This window comes from Erinaceus europaeus, chromosome X, assembly GCF_950295315.1.
Source record: "Erinaceus europaeus chromosome X, mEriEur2.1, whole genome shotgun sequence".
In the NCBI taxonomy this organism is placed as follows: Eukaryota; Metazoa; Chordata; class Mammalia; order Eulipotyphla; family Erinaceidae; genus Erinaceus; species Erinaceus europaeus.
Genome location: NC_080185.1, coordinates 42,569,516 through 42,585,297, shown reverse-complemented (window position 1 = coordinate 42,585,297; position 15,782 = coordinate 42,569,516). Strand labels below are relative to the sequence as shown.

Below are 15,782 nucleotides of genomic sequence, written 5' to 3'. Positions count from 1 at the left end.
CCCTATCAGGTTTACAAAGATCCTAGACAGTCATTTGAGCACCGAAGATTACAGACTCCTTTTACTAGAGGCCGTGTCACATCTATCGCAGACGCTTATTATCTTCTCCCATATGACTGGAAACAACAGGTGAAAATTGGTATGCCAAATTCTGCAAGTGCTCTGTGTTCCCACAAATACAAAGAGTTTGCTACAGCTCTAGCTGTAGACAAGAAGATCCCAGCCAGTCAGTTAGTGGGTGAAGGTAATTTTGCCTCTCCCAGTGAACAAATGAACCTTGGAAAAAAGGGGCTGTGCCTTGCTGCACAGGTGACAATCAGATAATCTGGAATGAGATACCAGATCCCAACACTCCTGAGAGGTCTTTTTAACTCTGTCTTCCAGAAAGGCACAGAATCCTACATGGACTTTGTGGACAGATTATAAGATGCAACAGGTAATAAAAAGGTAGCCAAAATTGTTATTAAGTAATTAGCCTATGATAATGCAAACCAAGATTCTAAAGGAGTTATCTGGCCACTTAAAGGTCAAGATTTAAATACTGCTCAGATGGCAAAAGTGTGGACTGAGGGAGGGACTCAAACCCATAAAGCACATGTTATCGCTGCAGTAAACCAGGCCAGTACAGCCCATGCAAAATAAGGTTTGTTTTAAATGCAACAAAAAAAAAGGTTATATACAGAGGAATTGTTATGGAAATCTCCCACAATGTAATTATAAAATAACTAGAGATGACAGTTATTCAAAACCTCCATTTATCAATGCCTACTTTGTAAAAGAGGTTTTACTGGGCAACCCACTGTCATCCAGAATTTATGTAAGAGACAATACTCTGCCAGGAAACAAAAAGTAAGGCCCTGGCCCTCTGCCCGGCACATCAATGAGGGCTACTCGACAGCTGTGAATGACAGCCACTTACTACAGGCACGGACCACAATGGGTCACCTTACTGTGCCCCTATGTCTTAGACCTTTAAGTTTCTCTATGGGGACATGACTTACTAGAATAATGGGATATGGATTTGTATATTCACTCAAATTTATCGTAGAAGCCACTGTTTATTGTGAAATGCTTTATAATGCTCCTATGCTTTTTAACTGGAAGATATAAAATAGAAATTGTACCTACCAGAGTCTGGGGTCCTCTCCCCAATACTCATCTTTTGCTAGGGTGTTCTAGTTTAACCTCTCAAAACGCCCAAGTACATCCTGGAATTATTGATACTGATTATGAAGGACAAATTAAAATTTGTCATTTGCCCCAGGTCACTAAGCTGCATGGTACATATAGACTAGCAGTGTGTGCTACCTTGAATTTGGCTACTAATTCCTACTCCTGTTTTAACCAAGGTGCTAAGCCTTAGTTAAATGATTTGATATTTCTCAGGCACGAGTCATGGTTCTTTCATGTCTAGACTGGCCAGCTATCACTTGTGAATACCACCACCACCCCCCTCCCTGTGGTTGTTTATCTCAGAGAACTTTCTAGCAATGAATTGTGGCAAATGGATGTTGTACACATACCTCGATTTGGTAAACTGAAATTGGTTCCTATCTCTGTGGACACTGTTACGTGTCACTTGTCATACAGAGAAGGCAACCTGTGTTCTTGAACACTTTCTCCACTTTTACCGTAAAAGCATTCCTCATGTTAGACTGACAGCACATCTGTCTTCCCCTCCTCTCTCCATTTCTCTCTGTCCTATCCAACAACAACAATAATAACTACAACAATAAAACAAGAAGGACCACAAAAGGGAATAAATAAATATTTTTAAAAATCAGGAAAAAAACAGGGGCTGGGTGGTAGCGCATCTGGTTGAGTGCACATGATACAATGCACAAGGACCCAGGTTCAAGCCCCCAGTCCCCACCTGCAAGAGGAAAGCTTTGCAAATGGTGAAGCATTATTGCAGGTGTCTCTCTGTCTTTCTCCCTCTCTATCACCCCCTACCCTCTTAATTTCTGGCTGTCTCTATCTAATTAATATAAATAAAGATAATAAAAATTGAAAAACAAATCAGGAAAAAAAAAGTACTAGTAAATATCAAGCAAGAGATTGTGGGTTTGTAGAAACTGATTTAAGTCAGTGTCTGGCAGAAGTTGGTCTCTGTTCCTGCTGCCCCTTGCCTGCTCTCCTCCTTGGGACCTGCCATGCTGCTTCCCTCGGGACCTGAACACATGTAGCCGAGTGCTGGTAACATGGACTCATGACCCCCCGCCCATCATGACTAGCCGGTCTTTGCCCCTTTGCCTATTTTGCTGTATCTATATAACTGTGATGTAATCAGTCTCCTATTTGTATAAACCCCAAGCTCAAAGCCTGAGGAAGTTTTTGGTTTCTAATTACTGTGCCACTGAGAAGGTATTTAGGAGCCTGGCTCACTGAAGGACAGGGGCTGGGGAATTCCTTTTGTCTGAGAAGCACATCACTGGAGGGCTTTTGTCATTGTGCAAATATCACTGAGTGTGATTACCTCAGCCCAGATGGCATAGCTACTAGGCTCTGTGGCGCAGTCCATTGGGACCACTGTGACAAGTCACTGGCCAAATGTCATAAGGCAAAAAGTGACTGTCATAGGCTTTCCTGCCAGCCCTTTGCCTCAAGTCAGAAGGACAGCTCACTCAGGCTACTGGGACTCTGGTATTACTGACCCTAAAGTCTGACTTAGGATCAGATGACACCATGATGTATCAGCCAGGGGAAATGCATGATGGAGTTGGTCAATCAGATGTATTTAGAGACCCAATGCAAGGTGAGAGAGCTTACCAGGTAGGACACATGTCCTAGATATATACACAATCCAGGTTTGAGCCCCAGCACCACATGGGAGGTGCTATAGCACCAGGGGAAGCTCTATCAATCTCATCCTTCCCCACCCCACTCATTAAATGAAAAAAAAAATTGGGAGTCGGGCGGTAGCACAGTGGGTTAAGTGCACGTGATGCAAAGTGCAAAGGCTGGCACAAGGATCCCGGTTCGAGCCCCCAGCTCCCCACCTGCAGGGGAGTCGCTTCACAAGCGGTGAAGCAGGTTTGCAGGTGTCTAGCTTTCTCTCCTCTTCTCTGTCTTTCCCTCCTCTCTCCATTTCTCTCTGTCCTATCCAACAACGACGACAACAATAATAACCACAACAATAAAACAACAAGGGCAACAAAAGGGAATAAATAAATATTTTAAAAAATTAACCCAGAAGCAGTGAAATATCCCCTATTTTCTCAAAGCACAAGAAGCAGGGATGACCAGACTTAACACTCACAGTGAGAATCTCATGCTTATGACCGAAACTTCATATGAGCTAGTCTCACACAAGCAAACTGAGGTAAGGCTAGGCACTCAGAGAACCTTAAAGTAAGAGTAGCTCCCTGGTACAGATTACTTAACACAGCACCCAACTGTGAAAAACACATGGATTCAGAAAGAGGTGAGTTTTTCTCTTACTGATGACTTCTGGAAGTTGAAATGCATTTGGTCAGGAGCTTGTGGAGGAAGCAAAGGGAAGGGGGGGTGGAGACCACAGAGGGAGGGGGCATGTACCTGAGTGAAGGCTGAGCCAAAAGCTGGAGGTTTATCCGGACTTTGTGTTCAGCCTGGTAAACTGGGTAATAGTTACCTTGACCGAGCTCAACTTATGCACAAGTGTCATAGATGTGACCTTGATGAGTAAGGCCTATCACCTCTCCCACACACACAAACCAAAAGGTCACATGGAACATCACTGTTTTTCTCCCCTTTTTTGCGTGGCTACTATTAACAGGAAAGACCGGAAGTGTTGCCATGGGAGGGGAGATGGGGGAGACGGTTAAACTGTGTTCAAAACAAGTAGCTCTGGCCCATTCACATGCTGTTGGCAAACCTTGAGCAGGCTAATAGCCCTTTACAGGCTCAAGCTCCCAAGCTGAAACAATGAAAAGGTCAAAGAAATGAATACAAGATCGACCTTAATTTCACACAAGGAAACCTCCGTCAGGAAAAACAACAAAAAACAGTCTCAAGGCTAGAAGGTGATAGAGTGGGTAGCACATCACACTTGTGTTCATGATGTCTCTAGTTCAATTCCTGCCACTGCTTATGCCAGAGTAACGCTCTGGTTCATATCCTCTCTCTCTCCCAAATGCCTCTTTTAAAAAGTTTCACCAAAGCCATGGCTTCTTGTCAATAAGTCAGTCTGATTATTACTGACTGTATCAAAGAAAATGTTTTTTCAATTATCTTTTTTAATATATTTAATTAATTTCTTTGTTTTTCCCTTTTTGTTGCCCTTGTTGTTTTTATCATTGTTGTAGTTATTATTATTGTCATAATTGATGTTGTTGCCGGATAGGACAGAGAGAAAAAAGGAGGGGAAGACAGAGAGGGGGAGAGAAAGATAAGACATCTGCAGACCTGCTTCACCACTTGTGAAGTGACCCCCCCCCCACAGGTGGGGAGCCAGAGGCTCGAACTGGGATCCTTACATCGGTCCTCGAGTTTTGTGCCATGTGTGCTTAACCCGCTGCACTACACCCCGACCCCCCAAAGAAAATATTTTTAAAACAAAAGTAAAATAAACTAAGTTTTTTTTTTCCTGGACTGGAGCGAGAGGTATGTGCCTTGCCATTCTGGCAGGCCCAGGTTGAGTCCCAGTACCATATGGAAGGCAATATGGAACCAGAGGAAGCTCTGACACTATGCTCTCTCTCCTTCTCTCTTTCTGGAAGTAAAAATACAACCCAGAACAGTGAAATCACACATGTGCATGGCCCCATGTCTGAAAAAACAAACATCAAAGAAACTAACAAACAAATTGTTGTTAGGCTAAGTAAAATTGGGTAAATTTTAGGGAAATTAGAAAACCTTTCAAGTTGGTAGGCTCTCTTTTTTTCATACTTTTAATTTTTATTTTTGCCTTGTTGCCCTTGTTGTTCATCGTTGTTGTTATTGCTGCCGTTGTTGTTGGATAGGACAGAGAGAAATGGAGAGAGGAGGGGAAGACAGAGAGGGGGAGAGAAAGACGCCTGCAGACCTGCTTCACCGCCTGTGAAGCGAACCCCCTGCAGGTGGGGAGCCAGTCCTTGTGCTTCGTACCATGTGCACTTAACCTGCAACAACACTGCCTGGCTCCTGGTAGGCTCTCTTTTTTAAGATACAGAGAAGCAATATGGGGGGGAGTGGAGAGAGGGAGAGGGAGAAAGAGAGAGAGAGAGAGATTCTAACACTGAACCTTTCTCCTATGTGGTAGGGACCAGGCTCAAACCTGGGTCATGCACATGGCGAAGCAGTATGCTATTCAGGTGAGCTAAGTCTACAGCCCGCTACGGTAATAGTTCCTCTATAAAAGTTCCCGGTGGGGCCAGGGCAATAGCTCACTTGGATAGCGCACTGCTTGGTCATATGTACATCCCAGGCGATCCTAGCTTCCACTGTATTAGAGGAAACCTTTGTGCTGTTGTCTTTCACTCTGTGTCTCTATCTCTATCTGGAAAAAAAAAATGTTCCTGGTCGACCAAAAGATAGTGCCATTAGTAGCACAAAAGACTCGCATGTCTGAGGCCCCAAAAGTCCCAGGTTCAATCCCCAGCACCACCATAACCCAGAGATGAACAGTGATCTGGTTAAGAAAACACTGCAATTTCCAGTGGAGGGAATGGGGACACAATCTGGTGGCGGGAACACTGTGGAACTATACCCGTTATCTTATACTTGTGTTAATCAATATTAAGTCACTAATAAAATGTATAGTAAAAAAGAAGGGGTTATGGATTTCTGTCATCCTGAAACAAGGCTACTTTTGAGGACAAGTGTTTTATTAAGTAAAGAAGCTGTAGTGTCAATTGCCTGATCGGAAAATATGCCCAAAGGGTCAGGCGGCAGTGCAGTGGGTTAAGCGCACGTGGCTCAAAGTGCAAGGGCCGGTGTAAGGATCCCAGTTCAAGCAAATTCCCAGCCCATCTTTAAAAAAGAAAGATCTCTGTGGGTTCCAGGAAGATGGCGGACTGAGAAGCTGCTAGCAGCGTGTGCTCTGATCACATCTTCTGGAAACGAAATCTGACTCAGAGTGGACTCTCTATGTGTGTATCTCTGCTCTCGTTCCCTTTCCCCTCTTGTTACCCCTAGAATATACAGTGGATAGTAGATTTGCATAACTGTCTATTCTTGCTATCCTCTCTTTCTTTTCTCTTTCTTCACTGGGATTTGGTTACTATTTTTTCACGGACTGGAGAAATTGTTTGGCTAACTGGTAACGATTAAACTACTTCAATACTTACTTCGGTTGCTACTGTAATTCCGGAGGTTGGTGAGTGCAATTGTCATAAAGGTATTTAGTACAGTGTTACTTGTACTCAAGACACAACAACTGAGGAACAACAGAGCATAAAAAAAAGAAACACATAAATAAAAAAATGGGTAGATCAAAAACAAATAAAACTGCTACTTCAATGAATGAAGATAAGAGCCCAGAAGAAACTACAAATCAGCCAGAAGTAACCATAGATAAGAAAAGTATGCAAGCAATAATAAACTTATTAATCACAGAAATGAAAACAACATTGGAGGAAAGGAATGGCAGTATTAGGGAAACAACAGTTGAGACCCCCAAGGAAAATACTGATTGAGACAATTAGAGAACTGAAAGCTGAAATAGCTGTAATGAAGAAAGAAGCTGAGGCAAGGGAAAGCAGACTAACAGAAGCAGAAAACAGAATTAGTCAGACAGAGGATGAGTTAGAGAAAACGAAGAAAGAGGTGAAAGAGCTTAAAAAGAGATTGAGAGACACTGAAAACAACAACAGAGACATATGGGATGATCTCAAAAGAAGTAACATTCGTATAATTGGCCTGCCAGAGGAAGAAAGAGAGGAAGGGGAAGCAAACATTCTAGAGGAAATAATACAAGAAAACTTCCCAGACCTGAATAACAGAAAGGATATCAAGGTTCAAGAGGCACAGAGAGTACCACCTCACTCCTGTTAAGAATGGCATACATCAAAAAGGACAGCAGCAACAAATGCTGGAGAGGATGTGGGGACAGAGGAACCCTTTTACATTGCTGGTGGGAATGTAAATTGGTACAGCCTCTGTGGAGAGCAGTCTGGAAAACTCTCACAAGGCTAGACATGGACCTTCCATATGATCCAGTAATTCCTCTCCTGGGGTTATACCCCAAGGACTCCATAACACCCAACCAAAAAGAGGTGTGTACTCCTATGTTCATAGCAGCACAATTCATAATAGCTAAAACCTGGAAACAACCCAGGTGCCCAACAACAGATGAGTGGCTGAGAAAGCTGGGGTATATATACACAATGGAATACTATGCAGCTATCAAAAACAATGAACCCACCTTCTCTGACCCATCTTGGATAGAGCTAGAAGGAATTATGTTAAGTGAACTAAGTCAGAAAGATAAAGATGATTATGGGATGATCCCACTCACTCATCAACAGAAGTTGATTAAGAAGATCTGAAAGGGAAACTAAAAGCAGGACCGGATCAAATTGTAAGTAGGGCACCAAAGTAAAAACCCAGTGGTGAGGGGTAGACATGCAGCTTCCTGGGCCAGTGGGGGGTGGGAGTGGGCGGGAGGGATGGGTCACAGTCCTTTGGTGGTGGGAATGGTGTTTATGTACACTCCTAGCAAAATGTAGACATATAAATCAGTAGTTAATTAATATGAGAGGGGGGAAATCAATTGTATGTCTCAAAGTTTCTCAAAACACAAACTGAATCTTTTTAATATATAGGCTGTGTATTTGATATGTGGACTCTCTCAAAAGCCTAGACCAAGCAGATTAGAAGCATTCAATAGCACAGCTATATACAAGATACTGGATACTGTACAGCAAACCATAACAAAAGGACTTTTCAAAGTTAACCCAATTACCAAATAATGTGATGATAACATTAACTATCGATTGTCTTTTTGAACCCTAAGACAGCAGGAACCTCACATCTCCACTATAGAGCCTCTACTTCCCCCAGTCCTGGAACCCTTGGATAGGGCCCACTTTCCCGTATGCATCTCCCAATCCAAACCAAATAATATTGCATCTGCCGATCACAACCTAACCAACGCAGTGATTGCCACCTCAACATGCTTCACCTCAGACTGTGTCCAGAGACTTCACGTGTGGAATGACAACCCTTCAGCTTCATTACTCGGGTGAGACCTTTCCTTTTATAGTACACTCTAATTTCATCTCAGGTAGTTCACTTTCTAACAAAGTCCCATAACCTAGATATACACCAGTTTCGGTGAGAGAGAGCTTATGTTCACACGTACCCATAAACTACTGCAAAATATATACCTGAAAGCAGAAGTACACTAGAGTTTGCAGTGAGTACCTCCCTAACTCTTCCTCTCCACTATTCCAAGCTTGGGATCCATGATTGCTCAACAAATTGTTTGGCTTGGTATGTTAACTCTCTTTTCAATCACCAGGTTCCAGATGCCACCAGGATGCTGGCCAGGCTTCCCTGGATTGAAGACCCCACCAATGTGTCCTGGAGCTCAGCTTCCCCAGAGACACACCTTACTAGGGAAAGAGAGAGGCAGACTGGGAGTATGGACCAACCAGTCAATACCCATGTTCAGCGGGGAAGCAATTACAGAAGCCAGACCTTCTACCTTCTGCAACCCTCAACGACCCTGGGTCCATACTCCCAGAGGGCTAGAGAATGGGAAAGCTATCATGGGAGGGGGTGGGTTATGGGGACTGGGTGGTGGGAATTGTGTGGAGTTGTACCCCTCCTACCTTATGTTTTTGTTCATTAATCCTTTCTTAAATAAAAATTTTAAAAATAAATAAGTAAATAAAAATAAATAAATAAAATAAAAATAAAATAAAATAAATAAATAAATTTAAAAATAAATAAAAATAAATAAAAATAAATAAAAAGAAAGATCTCTTCCCATCCCAGATATCGAAATCAAAAGTAGCACAACTCCTTTGTTAAGCTGGTCCCCTCACCTTTCAGCCTCTTGCTCTTGTCTCTTCTTCTCTTTCTTTCTCTCCTCCTCCAACTCTTGCAATTTCAGCCTCTCCTGATTTCGCCTCCTTATAGCCCCTTCACTGAAGTGTTTGGAAGTGTCAAACATCACCTGTCCCCAAACAACATAAAATCCTATTAGAAAAGGTAGCCAGCTGCCCTGGCAGGTCCCAGGTCCCAGAGGTGACAGCTGGCCATTCAAAGCCAAGTGAGGAAGGACTGTCCACCCATCAGCCCAGCCTAGCTCCCATACTGCTCTGAGGCTGCTTCACAGCTTGCCCAGTGACACTGCAGGCTTCAGAATCCCTGTGGATGAAACCCATTATAGTCATAGTGACATCACAGCACCGTGCTATCAGCACACAGACCTGGAAGAACAGGAGCACCATCTATCTGACTTGTTGCAAAGATCAACTGAGCTGGTGTGTGTGTGTGTGTGTGTGTGTGTGTGTGTGTGTGTGTGTGTGTGTGTGTTCTTTTTAAGTGAGATACATGATCTGACTCTAATGATGGTTTGGCCACTTGGTGAACCACAGGGTGAAAAGCATGTCTAGGCACTGGGGATAGACTGGCTTGGAAAATAAAGGGAGGTGGTGGCACACCTGGTAGAGTGCGTATGTTATCATACTTGAGGACCTGGGTTCAAGTCTTCAGTCCCCACCTGTGGGGGTGGGGGGGGGGAAGAAGCTTCATGAATGGTGGAGCTGTATTGCAGCTCTCGCCCCCTTCCCCCGTCTTTCTTTCACCCTCTCAAAAAATGGCCACTGGGAATGGTAGAGTCATGCAGGTACCAAGCCCCTGTGATAGTCCATGTGGCAAAACTAAATAGGTAAATAAAACACAATAAAAGGTGGCAGGGGCCAGGTGATGGTGAACCTAGTAGAACACACACGATTGTGCACAGTAACTGGTTCAAGTCTCCTGTCCCCACCTGTGGGAGGGAAATTTCACGAGCAGTGGAACAGTGCTGTCGGTGCCTCTCCTTTTCTCTCCCCCTTCCTGCTCAATTTCTGTCTGCCTCTATCAACAGATGAAAGGGAAAAAATGGTGACCAGGAGTGAAAGAGTCATCACATAGGCACTGCACCCCAGTGATAACCCTGGTGGCAACTAAAAAAAAAAAGTTCCAGGAACTAGATGGTAGTGCAGCAGGTTAAGCGCGCATGGTGCAAAGTGCAAGGATCAGAGTAAGGATCACAGTTGTCCCCCAGCTCCACACCTTCAGAGGGTCGCTTTGCAAGCAGTGAAGCAGGTCTTCAGGTATCTTTCTCACCCCCTCTCTGTCTTGCCATCCTTCTTGATCTCTCTCTGTCCTATCCAACAACAGCTATGACAACAATAACAACAAAAACAAGCGCCAACAACAAGGGCAACAAAATGGGGAAAATGGCCTCCAAGAGAAGTGGCTTCATAATGTAGGCACCAAGCCCCATCAATAATCCTGAAGGCAAAAAAAACCAAAAAAAAACAGTACTTTTTAGCATACCAGGGAGGTGGCACAGTAGATAGAGCATTGGACTCTCAAGCATGAGGTCCCAAGTTCAATTCTCAGCATCATAAGTGCCAGAGTGATGCTCTGGGAGAGGTCTTTCCCTCCCTCTCCCTTGTGTTACAAAAGTAAATCTTTGGGAGTCGGGTGATAGTGCAGCGGGTTAAGTGCTCGTGGAGCAAAGCGCAAGAACTGTTGGAAGGATCCCGGTTCGAGCCCCTGGCTCCCCACCTGCAGGTAGTCGCTTCACAGGCAGTGAAGCAGGTCTACAGGTGTCTAACTTTCTCTCCCCCTCTGTTTTACCCTCCTCTCTACATTTCTCTCTGTCCTACCCAACAACAACGACATCAATAACAACAACAATAAAACAACAAGGGCAACAAAAAGGGAATAAATAAATAATTTAAAAAATTTAAAGTAAATCTTTTTTAAAAAAGAATGCACTCTTTTTTAACATAACTAGCTTTGCACATATAGACTTTCTCTCTCTCACACACACACACACATATACAGCTACTAAAGCTGAACGTTCAAGTCCATGCTAGAGGAAAAGGAAGGTTAAGTTGCATCCTTTGCTATGCTGGGTTTCATCTTCAACAAAGAGATTCCCAAGTACTCAGGCATCAGTGCGGTGACGTGACTAGATTGACAAACTGATTTTGAAAGAGGTATCCAAGTGTGTTGTGGTTATGTCTTACTAGTTTACCTAGATCGTGTAGAAGCTGTGACCTTAAGAGTAAAGAGGGACTAAGCTGCTCTCTCTATGGTTTCTAGCTGTATACTCTTCTCTCAGCCACTTAGCATACTGAATAAGCATAGGATGAGGGAAATAGCACACTGGTTAAGCAAAAAGACTCTCATGCTTGAGGCTCCAAGGTCCCAGGTTCAATCAAACCGCACCTCCATAAGCAAGAGCTGAGCAGCGCTCTGGTAAAAAAAAAAAAAAAAAAAGGAAGGAAGGAAGGGAGGGAGGGAGGGAGGGAAGAAGGAAGGAAGAAGGAAGGAAGGAAGGAAGGAAGGAAGGAAGGAAGGAAGGAAGGAAGGAAGGAAGGAAAGAAGTTGAATAAGCATATGTGGTTAGTACTATAAGACCACGAAGAATCTAGGGCCGGGCAGTGGTGCACTCGGTTGAGTGCAAACATTACTACATGTAAGGACCTGGGTTGAAGTCCCGCTCCCCACTTGCAGGCGGGGAAGCTTCACGAGTGGTGGAGCAGGGCTGCAGATGTCTTTCTCTTTCCCTCCCTATCACCCCCTCTCCTCCCTGTGTCTATCCTATCAAATAAAATAAGAAAAAAATAAAGGAAAAATGGCTGCCGTGAGTGGTGGTTACATAGTGCTGGCATTGAGCCCCAGCAATAATCCTGGTGGTAAAAAAAGGGGGGAGGGTGTAGATAGCATAATGGTTATGCAAAAAGACTCTTATGCCTGAGGCTCCAAAAGCCCAAGTTCAATCCCCTGCACCACCGTAAACCATGAATAGTTCCTTAATACTCTCAAGAAGCTAAGGCAGAGTCCTAGATCTTTCTCCCTCTCCTTCTCCTTCTTCTCCTTCTTATACTTCTTCTTCTCTCTCAAGAAGCTAAGGTAGAGCCCTAGATCTTTCTTCTTCCTCTTCTTCTACTTCTTCCTCTTCTTCTCCTCCTCCTTCGTTCTTCTTTCTTCTTCTTCTTCTCCTTCTCCTTCTTCTGCTGCTGTTGTTATGGGGATTTATCACTCCAGGGTGACATTCCACAAATAAAGAGATAGACAGACAGACAGAGAGATCACAACACTGAAGCTTCCTCCAATGCAGTAGTGGATGGGACTGAACACAGGTCACACACTTGGCAAAGCAGGTGCACCCTCCAGGCGAGCAGCTTTGGCAGCCCCAGACTCCCAGGTTTTAACAGCCGTTAAACCCACAGCTGGCAACATGCCTGGTAGCTGGATTATATTAGTTTGTTCATTTGTTTTTACCACTGGCATTATTGTACCTGCACAACAAATCCGCTGCTCCTGGCAGTCTTTTGTTCTCCTTTTTTTTTTTCCTCTCTAAAGTTATTTATTTTGGATAGAGACAGAAATTAAGAGGGAAGGGAGACACAGATAGAAGAGAGAAGGGGCCAGGTGGTGGCACACCTAGTTAAGCACATATACTACAATATGACAGGACCTGGGTTCAAGCCCCTGGTACCCACCTGCAGGGGAAAAGCTTCATGAGTGGTGAAGCAGGGCTAAAGATGTCTCTCTGTCTATCTCCCCCCTCCCCATTCAATTTCTGTCTCTATCCAATAACAAATAAATGATTTTTTTTTAAATGATACAAGATAGATGGATAGACAGACAGACAGACCTGCAACACTGAAGTTTCCCCGCTATACACCCTACAGGTGGAAACAGGGAGCTCCTTGCACACTGTAATGTGTTTGCTCAACCAGGTGTGCCACCACCTGACCCCTTTGCTATTTTTTTTCTTACAGAGACAAGAAGAAATCAAGAGGAAATGGGACTAGAGAATGAGAGATACCTGCACCACTGCTTCACTACTCATAAAGCACCCCCCCCACACACACACACAGGTGGGGAGTTGAGGCTTGAACACAGGTCATCATACAGGTATGTTTTTGCTTTTTTTGATCTTTCTTCCTAACCCACTGAGTGATGCTAACACAAACCTTCCCATTAGCAGCTGATTATGTATTTCACTGGGTCAGAGTCTCTATTCTGGAGATTTCCCTGCGCGGCACGTACTCAGGAGCATTTGAGCAGCTGGAAACAAGAGCCTCCTTACCTTAATGTTACAGGCCAGAGCTTTGCCATCATCACCTTTAAGCAATAGCTTCATCCCCTGAAGGGAATCCATGGCCCTCACGAAGTCTGTGGATTCCTGATACTGGATGAAGGCCTCGAAGGTCTGCAAGCCCATGTTAAAGCCTCCACAGCTGCCATCTGTCATCACCTCCCTGTAGGGGTCGAGCATAGGGATGTCCACGTTCTTGATCTTCCCGAAGCTCTCAAAGACCACCCGGAGGATCTCTTCACAGGGCTTCTCCCCACTGGAACCTTTGGGTGCAAACCACTTGCAGGGTAAACCTTCAAAGTAGATGGAATCTGGGCTCTTCTCCAGGTCCTGTTCCTCCTCCTCCTCATCGCTCCAATCCTGCTCCCCCCTGTCTTTGGGGAAGTGCTCCCACTCTCCCTGGGCATCTGTGGCCACCACCTTCAGGTCAGTCTTCAGGCCGTTGAGCTTGATGAACTTCCCATGTAACCTGGTCTTGAAGATCTGAATCAGTCTCTGTGTCTCTGCCTCTCCCTCGAATAAGATGAAGTCCTTCGTGCTCTTGGAGAGCCGGACGGTGGTGAACTGGTCAGGGCAGATGAGGCTCTTGAGCTTGTCAAGGACTTCCCAGTTGGAGAAGGGCCTCATGGGCTCTGTGCACTCAGGGAGCAACACATTGATCATCAGCTTGGCGATGGGCTTGAGGTAGAGGTGCTGAGCTGCACAGAGCTCGGTTACCTCAGAGTTGTCGTACACTACTGTGATGGTCATGGTAGCCTCCGGATACCTTAGAGGGCACAAGACAACATTCTATATGTAAGGGTCAACACACACACACACACACACACACACACACACACACACACACACACATTTGTGTAGGTGTGTGCTTATGTATATTAAACAACTACTCCAATCAGACGTGTCTTCACATAAAATACACCAAGAATTTGACTTCTTAAGTTTCTTGTGTCAGTGAGAATCATTGTCAGTGAGGTCATGCACTATTTTGGACTGCCATTTTTGATTTATTTTATTTTTAAGATTTATTTTTAATTTGATAGGATAGAGAGAAATTGAGCAATGAAGGGAAGATACAAAGAGAGAGGAGAGAGAGAGAGAGAGATCTGAAACACTATTTCATTGCTCGTGAAGCTTCCACCCAGCAGGTAAGAAATAGGGGGGTAGGCTTGAACTTGGGCCCTTGTGTTTGCTCAAGCAAGTATATCACTGCCCAGCCCCTGGACTGTCCTCTTAATGGTTATCAAAGACAAGACCAAATATACTAGGTTCTAGAAATTCTTAGGACAGCAATACTGAACTAGCATAGTATGAGAATACACCTGGTCTCTTTCTCCAAAGATAACATCTCAAGAGAAAAATGAAAAAAAAAAGTGAGCTTACTGTAATTTGCAACACAAATAGGAGTCAACACTCAATTCTTTCAAGAGAAAAATTAAGATGTGCTGAATTGCAAAACTTCTATCAATGGTTATTTATTTTTATTACTTAATTTAAAGTCACAGTTCAAAAGTTGCAGAGAATATTTTAACACATTCAACACAGGATTGTGATTAAAAGCAATCAAGTTAGGGGGCGGGCAGTGGGGCACTGGGTTAAGTACACATGCAAGGACCGGCACAAGGATCCCAGTTTGAGCCCTCAGCTCCCCACCTACAGGGGTGTTGCTTCACAAGTGGTGAAGCAGGTCTGCAGATGTCTTTCTTTCCCCCTCTGTCTTCCCCTCCTCTCTTGATTTTTCTCTTTCCTATCCAACAACAACAACAGCAGTAACAATAACAACAACAAGGGCAACAAAAATTGAGGGGAAAAATTGGCCTCCAGGAGCACTGAGTCCCAGCGATAACCTTGGAGGCAACAAAAAAGAAATCAATCAAGTTGTCATGCCTTCCAATTGTTTCAGAGGTGCTATCTTTGTTTGCAACATCTTAGACTATTGCTTTTGGATTGACTGCAAAAACTCAGGATTATTGTAATCATTTAAATGATCTTAGAAAAGGTCAATTGTAAGGAGCTGGGTGGTAGCACAGCGGGTTAAGCACAGGTGGTGCAAAGCACAAGGACTAGCAGAAGGATCCAGGTTTGAGCCCCTGGCTCCCCACCTGCAGGGGAGTCACTTCACAATCGGTAAAGCAGCTCTGCAAAGTGTCTATCTTACTCTCCCCCCTGTCTTCCCCTCCTCTCTCCATTTCTCTCAGTGCTATCCAGCAGCAACAACGGCTATAACAACAATAACAATAACAACCAAAACAAGGGTGACAACAAGGGCAACAAAATGGGAAAAAAAATAGCCAGGAGCAGTGGATTCGTAGTGCTGGCAATGAGCCCCAGTGATAACCCTGGATGCAAAAAAAAAAAAAAAAAAAAGAAGGAAAGAAAGGAAAAAAAGAAAAAAAAAAAGGTCAGTTGTGAAATTCTGGTATCATAACTGATATTTAGAAATTATGAAAATCCCCATAACTAAGAATGACTATCACAAGTAGGCTAAGGGACAGGAGAGAGAGCTCACCTGGGAGGGTGCCTGCTTTGCCAGGTGTGTGAC

At 44.1% G+C, this 15,782-nt stretch overlaps 1 protein-coding gene across 2 annotated transcripts in view; it reads right to left on the bottom strand.

The window, feature by feature from the left end:
• Positions 1-15,782, bottom strand: part of LOC103125606 (A-kinase anchor protein 17B-like) — a 72,313-nt gene that overhangs the window by 13,165 nt on the left and 43,366 nt on the right. For both annotated transcript variants that reach the window (XM_060183467.1, XM_060183468.1), the window contains 2 exons: positions 13,232-14,006; positions 8,952-9,082 (listed from right to left, as the gene is read on the bottom strand). In XM_060183467.1, coding sequence (XP_060039450.1) covers positions 8,952-9,082; positions 13,232-13,990 — 890 coding nt within the window. In that variant the 5' untranslated portion in view covers positions 13,991-14,006. The remainder of the gene's footprint in view (positions 1-8,951; positions 9,083-13,231; positions 14,007-15,782) is intronic.